General features: G+C 37.4%; 1 protein-coding gene across 2 annotated transcripts in view; it reads left to right on the top strand.

Annotated features, from left to right (window-relative positions):
* The first annotated feature begins 11025 nt into the window (after positions 1-11025).
* pcsk6 (proprotein convertase subtilisin/kexin type 6) overlaps positions 11026-15481 on the top strand; it is a 101496-nt gene continuing 97040 nt past the window's right edge. The window contains exon 1 of one of the 2 annotated variants that reach the window (XM_051901547.1): positions 11026-11622. In XM_051901547.1, the coding sequence (XP_051757507.1) occupies positions 11458-11622 (165 nt within the window). In that variant the 5' untranslated portion in view covers positions 11026-11457. The remainder of the gene's footprint in view (positions 11623-15481) is intronic. The other variant, XM_051901546.1, reaches the window with a different exon arrangement.

Below are 15481 nucleotides of genomic sequence, written 5' to 3' on the forward strand. Positions count from 1 at the left end.
TGTCATTAATTACTCACCCTCATGTCGTTCTACACCCATAAGACCTTCGTTCATCTTTGGAACACAAATTAAGATATTGTTGATGAAATCCGATGGCTCAGTGAGGCCTCTATTGAGAGCAAAGCCATTGAAACTCTCAAGATCTATTAAGGTACTAAAAACATATTTGAAACAGTTCATGTGAGTTCAGTGGTTCTACCTCAATATTATAAAGCAACAAGAATACTTTTTGTGCGCCCAAAAAAAAAACCAAAATGACTTTTCAACAATATCTAGTGATGGGCCGATTTCAAAACAGATTGTGTTCATCAGAAAGAAGAAAGTCATATACACCTAGGATGGCTTGAGGGTGAGTAAAGATTTGGGTAATTTTCATTTGAAAGTAAACTAACCCTTTAAATGTCCTAGTTGAACTGAGGCCTAATTCTGGCATGATCTAAGCCCTGTCTGTGAAACCAAACCGGGCCTACAGCTAAATAGTCTTTGACAGTATGTATAGCTATTAATATTTATCTTTGCTCAGAAATTGCTTTAAAGGTTCATGTTTTAAGAACTAAAACTGTAAAAGTCAAGTTAAGAATATTTAAGACATTTGTCTATATTTAAGATAGTACTGTCTGATTACAAACATTCTTCAAAATATCTTCTTTTGTGTTCAACAGAAGAAAGAAACTCATACAGGTTTGGAACAACCTGAGGGTGAGTAAATGATGACAACATTTTCATTTTTGGGTGAACTATCCCTTTAAGTGACTTTGGATAAATGTATATGGCAATTGCTTAAATATTTAGCATACCTACATATATTTTCCTGAAACATTTTAATATGAAAAAAACAAAACAACAACAACACATTGCTTTTAGCTCCTTGCCAAATTTACAGTAGCCTATCTGCTGTGCTGATTCCAGGACTTCAGAAGAGCGACCTTCAAATATTCATGAACTTTAATGAACACATCAGTCAATATGCATGTGAAAATCCACAAAAATGTTTAGAGCTCTGGGATGGTGTAAACAAAACAAAATCAAAGGTTTGTTTGATTCTTCAGCAAGTTTGGCCATGTTCAGTCTGTTGAAGACATGAGTGGTTTGAAGTTTTAACCCCAAATCGTGATGGTTAGAATCAGATAGCTCGCTTGAACCCATTAGTAGCCTACATTTGTCTTGATTTATTCTGGCCTCAGGTCCAAACACATAGGCCAACAGATTTCACTTACCTGCGCACTGCTCAAAAGACTCTCTGTTACCGCAGACTTGTTTGTACTGCTGCCCAGACAAACTACAAATAAGTTTAAAGAGGGTCCAAAGAGCTGGAGGCTTCCAGAAAAAAAACCTCCAGCCGCAGTGGGGCCTTGTTTCACATTGCGTGAGATTGCTCTGAGGGCCAAACACTTGTCACAACCACTTGGTGCTTGGCATGCTTACAAATTTGGAGACTTTTATTCCCAATCTCATGTCCATTATAATCGCTGATTGACCTTGCATGACATTTCCTATGGATTTTCCCCTCGTTTGTAGAAGTTAATTAACTTGTGGAAAGTCCTTTGGTGGCACGGTCGACTCGCAGCAACTTAATTTAGGACTAATCTGTATGAAAGGGGTGTCTTGTGCCAAGAAAGGCTCAAGGTTGTGCTGGGATTTCACAAAACTGATGCCAGTGCTATGCAACGCATTGCAAATGACTCCAAACAAAGAAAGCTGGGTTGTATTTTATCAAGACAAATAAGTCTCAGATTAAGGGAAATAAAGTCTTGTATTAGGGAAGGAGCAATGTACACTACCACTAAAAATTATGCTTATCTAAGTCTAAAGGAACATCTTTAAACAGAGATCTGTGAGATTGCATGACTGAATTTATGACATAATTTTGAGTCATTGGGATTGAGATCTATGTTTATGCATGGAGAAAATATTTGTCAGAAATGCTATTATAATTAAGTACATACACACAGCTTTGGAAGCATAATAATATATATATGAATAATATATGATAGTGATTTTTATTAAGACGTTCAAACAGTAGGTGGCAGCATTCTCACATAGTTACAATGTGATTTCCTAAAAAACATCAAATTCTGTATCAGAAACATCTTTATTGCAATGAATATAAAAACAGATGTGTCAGACTCATTCCAATCATTTCATAATAAATCCAGAATGACATTTTTGTTTTAATTTAATATTAACAAATTTGACTTATTAATATAATGTAACTCTCATTAAGTCTTAAACTTAAGTAAGATATTTCATCTGAGAAAATATTTTATATAAGATATTAAACAAATGTATTATATATAGGCATAATATAATTTTACATATGGATTTTCAGAATATTATATATATAATATAATACATTATATAGACACACACACACACACATATCCTATACTTTTCCATTAATGTAATATGTTAGATACATACATACATACATATATATAGGGCTTTTCACAATTGAAAATCATTCTAAACCCCGGGTAAACGGAATCCTGGGTTATCTTTATTCACGTTTTTTATACTGCTCATAATATACCAAGGGTTGACAGTTAATCCTGGGTATTCATAAACTGCCGTTTCACACTGCACATTCCTAAACCCCGGGTTAAAGTCCTTATTTGAATATTCGCGGTTACTGACTGGACAAACGCAGCACGTGACCTATTTACATATAATGGCTCGCGTCCTCATATTACACATTGCTGACTGTAATTTCAAGTTTTTCTGAGTGAACTTTTCAAACTATAAAAGGTAAGAATAAACGGTCTCTTCTTCACTCCAATTGTTGCGTTTTCCTTCACCGTTTGACATTTTTCCTATCATACGCAGAAGAACCGACTGTTTATAGGCCTACATCGCGCGGTGTTTCCGTGTCTGAATACAAGGCACGCGATTGGTTTCGGTTGCTAAGCATCTAGCTGTAACACCGCATCGTTTCACACTGTACAAGCTTGGCACCGCAATGCGGAGTTCACAGCAAACGCGGTGCTAACCCCGCTCCAGAGCAGGGTTTAACCCCGGGTAAAAAGCGGTGCTAACCCCGCATCTAAGTTACAAGTGTGAAACGCTCCTTTACCCGGGGTTAAAAGCGGTGTTTAGAACGACGATAACCTGGGGTTAAAGGGTTAGTTCACCCAAAAATGAAAATTCTGTCATTAATTACTCACCCTCGTGCCGTTTTACACCCGTAAGACCTTCGTTGATCTTCGGAACGCAAATTAAGATATTTTTGTTTAAATCCGATGGCTCCGTGAGGCCTACATAGGGAGCAATAACATTTCCTCTCTCAAGATCCATAAAGGTTCTAAAAACATATTTAAATCAGTTCATGTGAGTACAGTGGTTCAATATTAATATTATAAAGCGACGAGAATATTTTTGGTGCGCCAAAAAAAACAAAATAACGACTTATTTAGTGATGGCCGATTTCAAAACACTGCTTCAGGAAGATTCGGAGCGTTATGAATCAGCGTGTCGAATCATGATTCGGATCGCGTGTCAAACCGCCAAACTGCTGAAATCACGTGACTTTGGCGCTCCGAACTGCGGATTCGACACGCTGATTCATTGTGCTCCGAAGCTTCCTGAAGCAGTGTTTTGAAATCGGCCATCACTAAATAATTCGTTATTTTGCGCACCAAAAATATTCTCGTCGCTTTATAATATTAATATTGAACCACTGTACTCACATGAACTGATTTAAATATGTTTTTAGTACATTAATGGATCTTGAGAGAGGAAATGTCATTGCTCCCTATGTAGGCCTCACTGAGCCATCGGATTTAAACAAAAATATCTCAATTTGCGTTCCGAAGATGAACGAAGGTCTTACGGGTGTGGAACGGCATGAGCGTGAGTAATAAATGACAGAATTTTCATTTTTGGGTGAACTAACCCTTTAAGCACAGTGTGAAAAGCCCTATTATATAGGCCTACTGTTTCTAAATTTTCCATTATTTATGTTTTAATAATTTGAGATAGATTTCTTTCAGTTCCCTAAAAGTGAATTATTATTTTGCTTTTAATAGCACTATTTACATTTATTCATTTAGCAGACACTTTTAACCAAAGCGAATACAAACGAGGAACACAACAAGCAATTCATCTTAAAGAGGCAATAAACATGAGAAGTGTTAGTAATACAAGGTTTCAAGCATTGTTTCCATATTTACTAACCTGAGAAGTGGGAGAGAATCACTGATATTAGCTGTGAGTTGAGCAGTTTTTCAATGATCTTCTGAACGTACACAAGTCATCTCAATTTTTCTGCATTTCTTCCCATCAAGATGTTCAACAGATGTGAGATGTTGTAAGATATGACATAACACAGGTCTTCATGTAGTCAAAATGCAGAGAAATCCAGTTCACTAAATTGGATCTAGTTTTTAATCTTATAATGGTAAAATAAAAAGTAGCCATGCAAAGCTGTGCTGGCCACATACAGAAGAAGCTTTATGCAGAAAAATGTCCAACTGTGCAAAGAGCAATATGATAAACAGGTTAGTGACAGATTGACATATCCACCTGTTAACCTCTAACACTAACATACCTGCCAGCACTGAAGAAATCATGAGAAATTCAGCTGGCTGAGCTCTCCGGAGCGAAGCACAAGCCAGATCTACCTGCCAAAATCTGCTCTGTGGGCAGCAAAAAAACATTATGCAACCAACACATTTGGAGTTTAAAGAGATTTTTAAAAGAAAATGATACACGATAAAGATGTGCTTGCATTTAAGTTGCACCATGGACCAGAAGCACAAAGTCAGACAAATGGAGAATCCCAAAGTCTGTGTGTTTTTCCACATAACTTGGTGACTATCGAAGCTATTCTGGGTATATTTTATAAATAAATGCCTTTAGCTTAGAAAATGAGCCATCCTGTTTCAAAACCTAGTGAACATATTAGCATTTTAAAGGGATGGTTCACCCAAAAATGAAAATTATCCCATGATTTACTCACCCTCAAGCCAGGTGTATATGACTATCTTCTTCAGACGAACGCAGTCTGAGATATATTTAAAAATATCCTTAGTCCTCCAAGGTTTATAATGGTTGTGAATGGTAGCCCAAATTCTGAAGACAAAAAAATGCATCCATCCATAAAAAAATGAATCCATACGTTTTCAGGAGGTTAATAAAGGCCTATAGTTTTGAACGAGCCATACGCGTTCGACATACATCCAAAAAGCGTTAACTTCCACGATGTAGTACACAATGCCATGACGTTCTATACGCCATGACATACAACGCGTAGTACGTCACGTTATTGTGTACTACATTGCGGAAGTTAATGCTTTTTGGACGTACATCGAATGTGTATGGCTGTTGCGCCCGAAGCTTGTTATTTTACTTTATAAAGTTTTAAATAAGGATACTTGTCTTACAAAAACACATCGATTCACTTCAGAAGGCCCTTATTAACCCCCTGGAGTGGTATGGATTAATTTTTTTATGGATGGATGCATTTTTTTGTCTTCGGAATTTGGGCAGCCATTCACAACTATTATAAACCTTGGAGGACTAAGGATATTTTTAAATATATCTCCGACTGCGTTTGTCTAAAAGAAGATAGTCATATACACCTAGGATGGCTTGAGGGTGAGTAAAACATGGAATAATTTTAATTTTTGGGTGAACTATCCCTTTAAGGTATCTGATCCAGATGCAAAGGCTTTTCCAAAAGGTTAACAATATGCTGCCTTCTATTTAAACTCCATAGACCTGCTGCAGGAGGCATGAGGACTGCAGATGTGAACAGAGAAATAAACTGCAATGTCTGTAATGTGAGACACCTAAGACAGTGCTACAGGAAGACAGGAAGGACAGCTGATCGTCCTTGCAGTGCCAAACCACGTGTAACCAGACGTGTTTGAGAACTTAGTGTAAGAGTGGAGCAACATCTCACAGCAAGAACTGGTAAATCTGCTGCAGTCCATGAGAATGAGATGTTCTGTAGTGCTGCAGCCATTTATTTATTTTTTTTGATGAGTAGCCTACTATATGACACCTCTGTTGGCCAAATTCAAAGGCAGAATTGTATGTATTCTTTGCAAAGAAGACAATCCCATAATGCCTTACAACGAGCTCCGTAGACAACTAATCAAGATGATGGAATAAGTGAGAAAATTATAATGAGTCTATAAACATGATTGTTGTCTCGCGGGTTCTCACTGCTCTAGTCTGAACCTCGCAGTTTTGTAACTTTGTAGGCTTTTGCAGCAGTTCTCATAGCTATAGGCTACAGCTTCCTTAGGATGAATAGTGTATGTTTTCCTCATTTTAAAGGATAAAAGTGTCTGCTGAATGAATAGGCCTAACTGTAAATGAAATGTCATATCTGCCCCATTTCAGTTCACAAAGGACATCTGGGTAAAGGTGACAGCGCAGTGCTTTCCTTTTGAGATAAATTCTAACTTTAAGAATGAACACGACAGTACGCTTCAAATGACATAATGCTCAATTATTCCCCTTCATTGCTCAGGATGAGCAAGTAAAAACATGCTCAGTGCCACCGCTAAAAGCCTTGGCGATTTTTCACTCTCTGCCAAAGGATCAGCTTGAACAATCAAATGAGCTCGACTCATTTGAGGGCAATTTGAGGGGGATATTGTTTTTGTAAATAAAAATGTGTTTAAAAATGAGACCCCCTGAATTTCTTTTTACAATTCGACCACTCACGCCAGACTGTCTCATACGGTGAACCGCACGCGACACGATGCTGTTTTTCAAGAGAAACTTGCGCTTCTGTTTTCAGGGAGGCCAAAGAAGAACGAAGCTAATCAGGCGTACATAATACCCATGAAATAAATCCAGACTGTGAAGTGTTTTCCTTTAAAGCACAGCTTTCAGCACAGATAATGCTCAACAATATTTCAAGCAAGATTGCATGCCGCTGTTATCCTATAAACGTCTTCTGAGGTTATGAGGTTTAAAGAGAGCTATGAATATATATACCCAAGCACTGTATAGAGCTTATATTCCTTTAATATGCTCTCTGGCTACTTAGCAGAATCTCATTTCAGGTCATCTATTGTTTTATTAGTGATGTGTGCTGAGGCGACCGTCAACTATAAGCGTGTAGCCTTACATTTGTGTCACTTCAAATATTTCAGCTTGTTGAGGAGAAGTGTGCTATTACTTTTCTAAGCAATCAGACCCATTATTTTTGCCTGGTGAATGATAAAATGGGCAAAAAAAAGAAAGAAAAAAGAATTCCCTTAGACTTAAACACTGAAGGAGGAACCTGAGTCATATAGACCAGAATACCCAATGGTTGGCCTTTTTGGCTATAATTTGGTCTCATGTAGCGGCACATGCTTCTTAAACTTATGACATGTGCTGTTGGATTGCCACTGACATTGTCGCAGAGCATGTCGCCATATATGGTGCACATCCAGTAGTGATGTAATTGAGATACAAAAACCTAAATAAATAGCCTAATTTAGTGATTTAAAAAAAAAAAAAAAATCAAGTATTTACAAATTGGTAATAATTTTCATACATGTAGCGTACGTTTACGTGACAACAATGTAGCCTACTAAAAACGTACAAGTTTTTTTACTTTGGATTTTTTGCGTACAGATGACACCATTATCAAAACGATCCCGTTCACATGGATCTGCGAAAACGACTGATAAAGCTGTAATATTCTGCCAGACCAGTAGTTGGCGATGTCACTTTGTAAAGACACACTACGCACTTATAGACTGGACACGTAATATGCGTGAATTCCAGCGCGAAGCCTCAGTTTAACATTGAAATAGAGTGAGGTAAGATCTAAATAGCAAAACATTTAATACGTCAACTGATTTACAATAGAAATGTTAAATGACCGACAGTAACATCCAGTGATGCAAAGTACATGACTTTTTTCTCAAATATGGACGTTTTAAAGGGGTGGTTGATTATGATTTCACTTTTTTAACTTTAGTTAGTGTGTAATGTTGCTGTTAGAGCATAAACAACATCTGCAAAGTTACGACGCTCAAAGTTCAAAGCAAAGGGAGATATTTTCTTTTAAAGAATTGTCTGTTTAAGGGCTACAACAAACGACTGGTAGGGACTACAACAAGCTTCTTCCCGGGTTAACCTAAACCCTAAAATTTACATAAACCCTGCCCCCGAGAACATGCAAACAAAGGGGTGAGGCCATGTTATTGAAATACAGTAAGTGACACAAATGCAATAGTATGTGAGGTGATCAGCGCTGCTAACACTATATGCTAACACAAGCTCTTGAAACCCCGCCCTCTGCTTAGGAGCAGCAGCTCATTTGCATTTAAAGGTACACACACAAAAACGGAGCATTTTTGCTCACCCTCAAAAAGTGACAAATTTAACATGCTAAAAAACTGATCTGTGGGGTATTTTGAGATAAAACTTCACATACACACTCTTGGGACAACAAAGACTTATATTACATCTTGTAAAGGTGGCATTATATGACCCCTTTAAATCGAATGTTTACGTGATTCCTAACAGAGTGTGACGAGACCAAAAACATTTTACGTTTTCGACATATAAGGCAAACAAATAAAAGTGCATGTTTTAATGCAAATATTATTTGCAAATAGTTCAAAATGATTATTTCTCAACTAGAATTAGACCTAAAATTTCCTTCAATGTTCTATTACTTTATGCTTTATAAAAAAAAAATGGTGAAGACCTGTTGTCAAGGTCCTGCACACTTTTGAATGGTTGGAGACAGATTTCATAATTCATTTCAGAATGGTAGGTGCCAAAGTCTCTTTCAAGAAAAGTCTGTTCACTCAGCGGCCATATTTGCAACACCTCCGGGCAGCTATTTCGGGCATCCAAGACCAAGTCCTTTCTATTTGAATGGGGGAATCCTGACATCTCAATAACTGCTTGCTGAACTCACAATTATAAAACATATTTCAAATCAGCAACCAAATCTGACATGAACTGTCTCATAAATGTTGTTTCTTCACATGATACAATCCATCGGCACGTCATAAGTTTTAGTGGCACATGTCACCTGTGTTGGGGGTAACGCATTACAAGTAACGCAAGTTATGTAATCAGATTACTTTTTTCAAGTAACTAGTAAAGTAATGCTTTACTTTTAAATTTACTTTTTCAAATAAGTAATGCAAGTTACATAACACATTACTGTACTTTCCATAAAAAGTAACGCAATAAGTTCATTTTTAGGGAGTAACGCAATATTGTAACACATTACTTTTAAAAGTTACTTTCCCCAACACTGCATGCCACTATCCACTGGCACATGCCAATGAAACCCGGATGTGCCACTATGTACGCTCTGTGCGTAAGATGTTAACACCACCTCTCCGTGTTTGGTAAAATGTAAAAAATTCAGCTGTGTTGACAGTGAATCTGGGGAATGGTGTCTAAATTTAGACTAGATGGTGTTGCTTCTCGTAAACAGAGATATTCTGATCATTTACAAGTGGAAAACGGAGCGCGTCTGGCCTTTTTTTCTAACTCCGCAGGGAAGGCACAGATGGTAGAGCTAGAAGTAGAAAAAGAGAATTATATCACCGTTTTTGAAACAGAACTTGGCTGTGAATTCACTGTGCATCAGTGCTGTTGAGTTAGTGAACCAAGAAAACAAAGGAGGAGAAACCTTTTGCATAGACATGAAAACTGCAGCCATCATGCAAATTATTTACAGTGGGATCGAAAAAACTCAAAGAACACCAGTGAAAATGCTTCTGTTGTTTTTGAAGTATAGTATTTACAGTGTTTGGTTCATCTTCTTTTGCTTTAATTATAGCAGCACTCCAGATGACAGCTGACAAACAAAACTTTTATTCTCAGGTCTACATGAAAGAAATCACAGATTTTTAATGCGGTCTTTTGGACTCCTACCGTAATTCTAAATCAATTTGTTTGCAGTGTGCTCCATTTAGATTAGTTCCACATATTGACATCAGAATAGTGTTGATTGAGCTCTTCAGACACCTCCTCAGATTCAGAGCATACCTCCTCTCTTTCCAAACACTCTCAGCGTGACTGCAGTGACTGAATGCAATTATCATTTTATTTCCTTTATGGCTGTCACATGCAGAGATCTATAGAGATTCTAATGATACGTGAACCTGGGATTCATTAATCATGTTTTTTTTGAGCTGGTACTGTATAAAGTGAGATGCAAATGAAGAGTTGAATTCATTTTTTTCCAGTGGAACATGATTTGAGAATATTCAAACTATTTTTACAACAACAGTTCATACTGACCTTGTATGTAAAGCTCCTTGTAAAGCTTTGATATTTTGTCTTATCTAATGCATATATATACAGTGCTGGGTAGATTACTTACAAATTGTAAAAACACAAAAAAAAATTACAAAAAATAGATTAAAAATATTTGTTTACCTGCATGTCATGTGACCATTAACCGACATCAGAGAACAGTGAACTTAATTTTATTATTATTATTGGCTTAATTTTATTATTGACCTAACTTATTAACTTAAAATCTCAGGTTGTACTTAAAGTAAATATATTAGGGCAAAGAGGTTCAGCTGACAAAAAAGTCGAGGAATCCCTGCATTGCATATAAATATGAAATGATGTGAATTTATACATTTTAATATTTTTGAAAGACAAAAGCCTTCCAGAGGCAGTAATACATGGTTAAATTGACTCAATGAGTGATAATTCAAACAATAATTAATGTGTTCATCAGGAGCTGATTATACAATGTTTAAGTGTCAAGAAAACACTTGTTGAAAGTGAAATGATTTCTGTAATCCAGATTACCTTCATGTAATCAGTTACTACCCAGCACTTATATAGGGTAAAGTTGTTAAAATAGCCTACTTAATATACATAATATATTTTTTATCATGTGACAGTAATGTGAATTAAAGTGAGACCTAAATATAATTTCTTATTTCTTTCTTTTCAATTTGGGTTGAATATGAGACGGGCACGGTCTTCACAGGTGTCATGAGATTATATTCAGCCCTAAACAGAAAAATACTTCTAGTCAGTCATCATTAGGGATCATCAGCACACTGCAAGACTCGTTCAAAAGTGAATTACCTGCGAGGTGTGAATCTGCATATCTCGGTTACTTGCACGCCACTTGTCTAGATAAAAACGCCTTTTATTGCCGTCTATCTGACACACTTGCGCATGCATGCACTAGCCATAAGCTCGTGCTGCTAACCTCAATAGTAGCGCGCACTCGTTCTGCTATAGGCTTACATGACAACACTTATATTGGCTGGCGTGCCATCTGTCGTGAAACAAGACCAATATTGCAGGTTTATTGAACTTGAGCTCCCAAAATGAAGCGATAAGAAGGGATGCAGTGTTTTGAATGGGAGAGAATAATGCAGGAGTAACTCAAGGATGTTTTGGATGTATCGCGTGCCAGGGCTGAAGGTTTGATGCTCGTGTTTTGGTGAGTTTGGAGGTGATCGCTTAAACGTGATTCATTTACCGCAAAGTTACCAGGCTGGACTATCGATGAGCAATATGCGTTTGTTGCTTGGTTTTGTTTTGTCAACTTTTTGTCTTTGGGAAGCGTCGCTTTCTCGCGTTTACACCAATCATTGGGCTGTTCGGATCCCCGGAGGACCAGTAGACGCTGATAAACTCGCCTCAAAATATGGCTTTACTAATTTGGGTCAGGTAAGGATATTTTTGTATTTTTTTTCCTAGTGCATATATGATAAGAAACTCATTTAAATCAGTTTAAAGTCTACAGTATCATCATTGTTATGAAAGCATTATCAAAAACTAACAAGTTAGGTCATGCGTAAATTACCCAAACAATTACGCACTAAAACACTTTGCTCAGGGCTTTCCTTCTACGTTTTTATTTTTTTAACCTGCACGCAGAGGTTCGCAGTTGTAATTTTAAAACTGGTAGGCAGCGAAAAATGGTCGTGCCCGAATGTAAACAACGCAGTGCTAGAATTTTACGACGAGCTGTTTAGCAACAGTCAACCAATCATCAACTACTTCGACGCGTATCTAATTAAATATTCATTACCTGTGTACAGTAGCAGAAACTTTCACGCGCTTGTTTAGTTAAAGCGAGGAAAGAGTGCCAAAAAATGTCGTACAGTGACATTAAACGCGTTAATTTGAGTGAAAAAGAGACGATTACCCTGTTGAAAAAAACAGCATATGCTGGTAAGGTAGGTTTTGAAGCTGGGATGCTGGTTTGAGCTGGTTTATGCTGGTCAAGTGCTTGGTCCTAAGCTGGTCCAGGACCAGCACTTAGGACCAGCTCAAACCAGCATCCCAGCTTCAAAACCTACCTTACCAGCATATGCTGTTTTTTTTTTTTTGTTTGTTTTTTTCAACAGGGTATTTATTTATTTATTTACAATTTTGGTGTTTTCAAGACAACCAGAGCGGACCAGCAGATATCAATACAGGTTGGCTGCTGTTGCTCAAACAACCTCAATAACATTTCCGCGAAATCTCGAAACCTCACTATGCAGGATTACTTAAATCAATTTGGACAGTAAGAAACATGGAACAAGATAACTTGTGATTAACCAATGGTTAAAAATGAATCTGTATTAAATGTGCTGTAAGCAGCTGGATTTACTTCTGGTTTTATTAAACACCAAGTAGGGACCCGTCACAACAAAACTGTTTATAGTACAAAAGCTAAACTTAATTAAACATTGAAATGTATTAATATTACCATAAATGGCATAGATCCAACAATATGTAAATTATTACATATTGACTTTGGCTGAATAGGAAAATTAAATTGTATTTTGATGGTTTTTGATTGGTGTGGCAGCCAATATAATAAATCACCACACATATCAAATGTTGATTGGCTTAAATTATGCAAGCATGCTGTATTTAATATAACTAGATAGTTTGCATAGTTTTAGTCACGTGTTTAATACTGCAGTCCGTAACTTTTTTTGGTAAAAAATGATCCAAAATCAATTTTTGAGCATGTACATAACCAGCCAGTGTTCAAAATCTCCTTACCTTAGCTCGATTCACAATGGTAAGCTTGTAAAAAATTTTTATAAGAGTGGTACTGGTGGGTTTCCGCAGGAAATTCGAGCATGCAGCTGTTTGTCTTTGCGTCATTACATCATGTCTGTAAACAGAAAGGAAGGAGTCCCTGCTAGTAGCTATATCGTGAGGATGCTGCTTGTAGCGGATCATTTATAGCCTTTTCTCACAGCAGCTGGAATAATTAAACTTATCATTTTGATGGCGGATTGTAATCCAGAAAGGTCCAAATGACAATCATCAGTGACAACTGGAGATACACCCGTAGTCAAAAGCAAAAGACTTAGGACTGCAGAGTGGCTACAGAAATTGAAATCCACAAGTAACACTAATACACAGTAAATACACATAGTTGCTCAATGCAATTTGAGAACAAAGTATAACAACAATAATAATTTGCACAGTTTGATGTGATCCGAGCTAAGCGATTGTTAGATTTAATCACCATTGGCAGCGCATTTTTATTGTAGGCCTAATGCTTTTTTCCTCAGTTGGTCAGGAAAAAAGTGGCAGGCATGTTACTTGTTCAGATGACATTTTTCTTATTTTGGTCATACTTCTAAAGCCCGAAACACACCAAGCCGACGCGGACGAACTAGTGGTGACGAAAGCAGATGGCGGGGTTGGCTTACGTCGGCAGCGTCTGGGTCTAAAGTTGCCCTGACACACCAAACCGACGCTCGACACCCGACGGCCAAGTAGCACGTTCGTTCTGCACCTGCGTAAGAAGAAATGCCTTTCCGTACCAGCAGGTGGCAGTAGCTGAACAGCCAATCAGAATGATCAGATGGCCCGACTGACCAACGAGCTCCGACGCAGATTCAACATGTCGAATAAGCCGAAAAAAAGCAAGGACCAACTTCAGCTGACGGTGCAGAACACACTGAGAAAACTTAGTCGGCCAACGAACAAAAACTGCCAGACGGCCGATCGTCGGCTTGGTGTGTTCCGGGCTTAAGACGTAGAATCTGTGATTCCGAAGTACAGTATCCACACCGATGTGGTGACTGACACCAAACATTAGATTCATCCTAGATAATAATTCTGTATATGCCTGCAATTGCAGGTTTCAAACAGAGATGGCAACAAAGAGGAAAAACTTCCAGACTGCAGCTTTAAGCAAACTGTGCATGTGTCACTTGGTAGAAACTAGACAGGTGCAACGTGAATTTGCACCGAAATACTGTAGATTTTAATATAACATACAGCCTTTAACTTCAAGTTCATAGGCTTGTTCATGTTGCTATCCTAACTATGCACAATTATATCCTTACTTGCATTTTATCATTTGTATTTAACTTTTTTCACCACTGTGAACCCTCTATCTGTGACCAAGTCATTCAGTCATTTTGTTAACGTGTTAAAATTTCCCTTCTCCTACTTGAAAATAATTTATTTGTAGGAGCAGATTGATCAGCCAATCAATGAGAAGCAAAATTTGATCTAATTTTGAGACTGTCACTACTAAAGTGATGTTCCATTTCTCAAGAAGGAGGTGGGAGAATTCAGAGTTGGAATGCTTTGAGGTTGGAAGTGGAAAATTTCAACTTGAGTGTTCCCACTTCTGATTCCTCTGGAGCATGTCATCATTATCCACTAAATTAGACCACCCACTCTTCCTTTTAATAAAACTACAGCCTCTTTTTATTGTTGTGGTTTAATAGTTTAGGCTTGTCACATGTGTATGCTTCAGGTTGTGGGATCATTTTATGTATGGTATTACACCTTTACCAGCTTCAAGTACTTCAAGATTTCCAAATGCTGCAAGAGTCTCTGGGTTTTACTTGCTCGGTGTGCATTCTTGCATTATGTAAAGGATTACCCCTCTATCCTAAAATAAACTCTTCCTAATCATGTTTACATCGTAAGAACTTGAGAAATCATACTGTGGATTGTTTGAACATGTTATTCAGCTCTTGTTTCTCAAGTCAACTGCACCGTATGGAATGCACTTCTCTCTTGCACTCAAGGGCCTTAGGACATCTGGAGGTGGTGTCTGTTCAAATTAACACTGTCTGCGCTAATAGTATGCCTTGAATTTGGTCTCTGTGAGGTTGCTTATCTCCAAGATTCAAGATGTTCTCCTCTGAGGTCTGTGAAGCTTTGATTTGACACGATTGGTTGCTCAGTTCCCCATCACAGAGGCAGATCTATTTTATTTCTTTGTTAAAAGCACAGAGAAAGTTGTCTTTCAAGGTTATTTTAAGTCCTTTTTGTCACCTAATGCATTTGCATACATCTCAGTTGTGCTCAGTGTGTCCTGACAGTAAGGAGAATCAATATGAGTGAACAAATAAACATGAAGTTTATTTACAGAGAGATAAACGCATGTGAGCGGATTCTTCCCAACATTTCTGGCAAAGGCATTTTTAAAATTACACCCTCTCAGATGTTACAAAAGAAAACCTTATTCATGAGATTAACATTTGCATTGCAGACAAATCATGTAAAGTATTTAAAGGAATAGTTAACCTCAAAAGAAAATAATTTCATTATC

The sequence above is a fragment of the Ctenopharyngodon idella genome, chromosome 7, assembly GCF_019924925.1.
Source record: "Ctenopharyngodon idella isolate HZGC_01 chromosome 7, HZGC01, whole genome shotgun sequence".
NCBI classification, from domain to species: domain Eukaryota; kingdom Metazoa; phylum Chordata; class Actinopteri; order Cypriniformes; family Xenocyprididae; genus Ctenopharyngodon; species Ctenopharyngodon idella.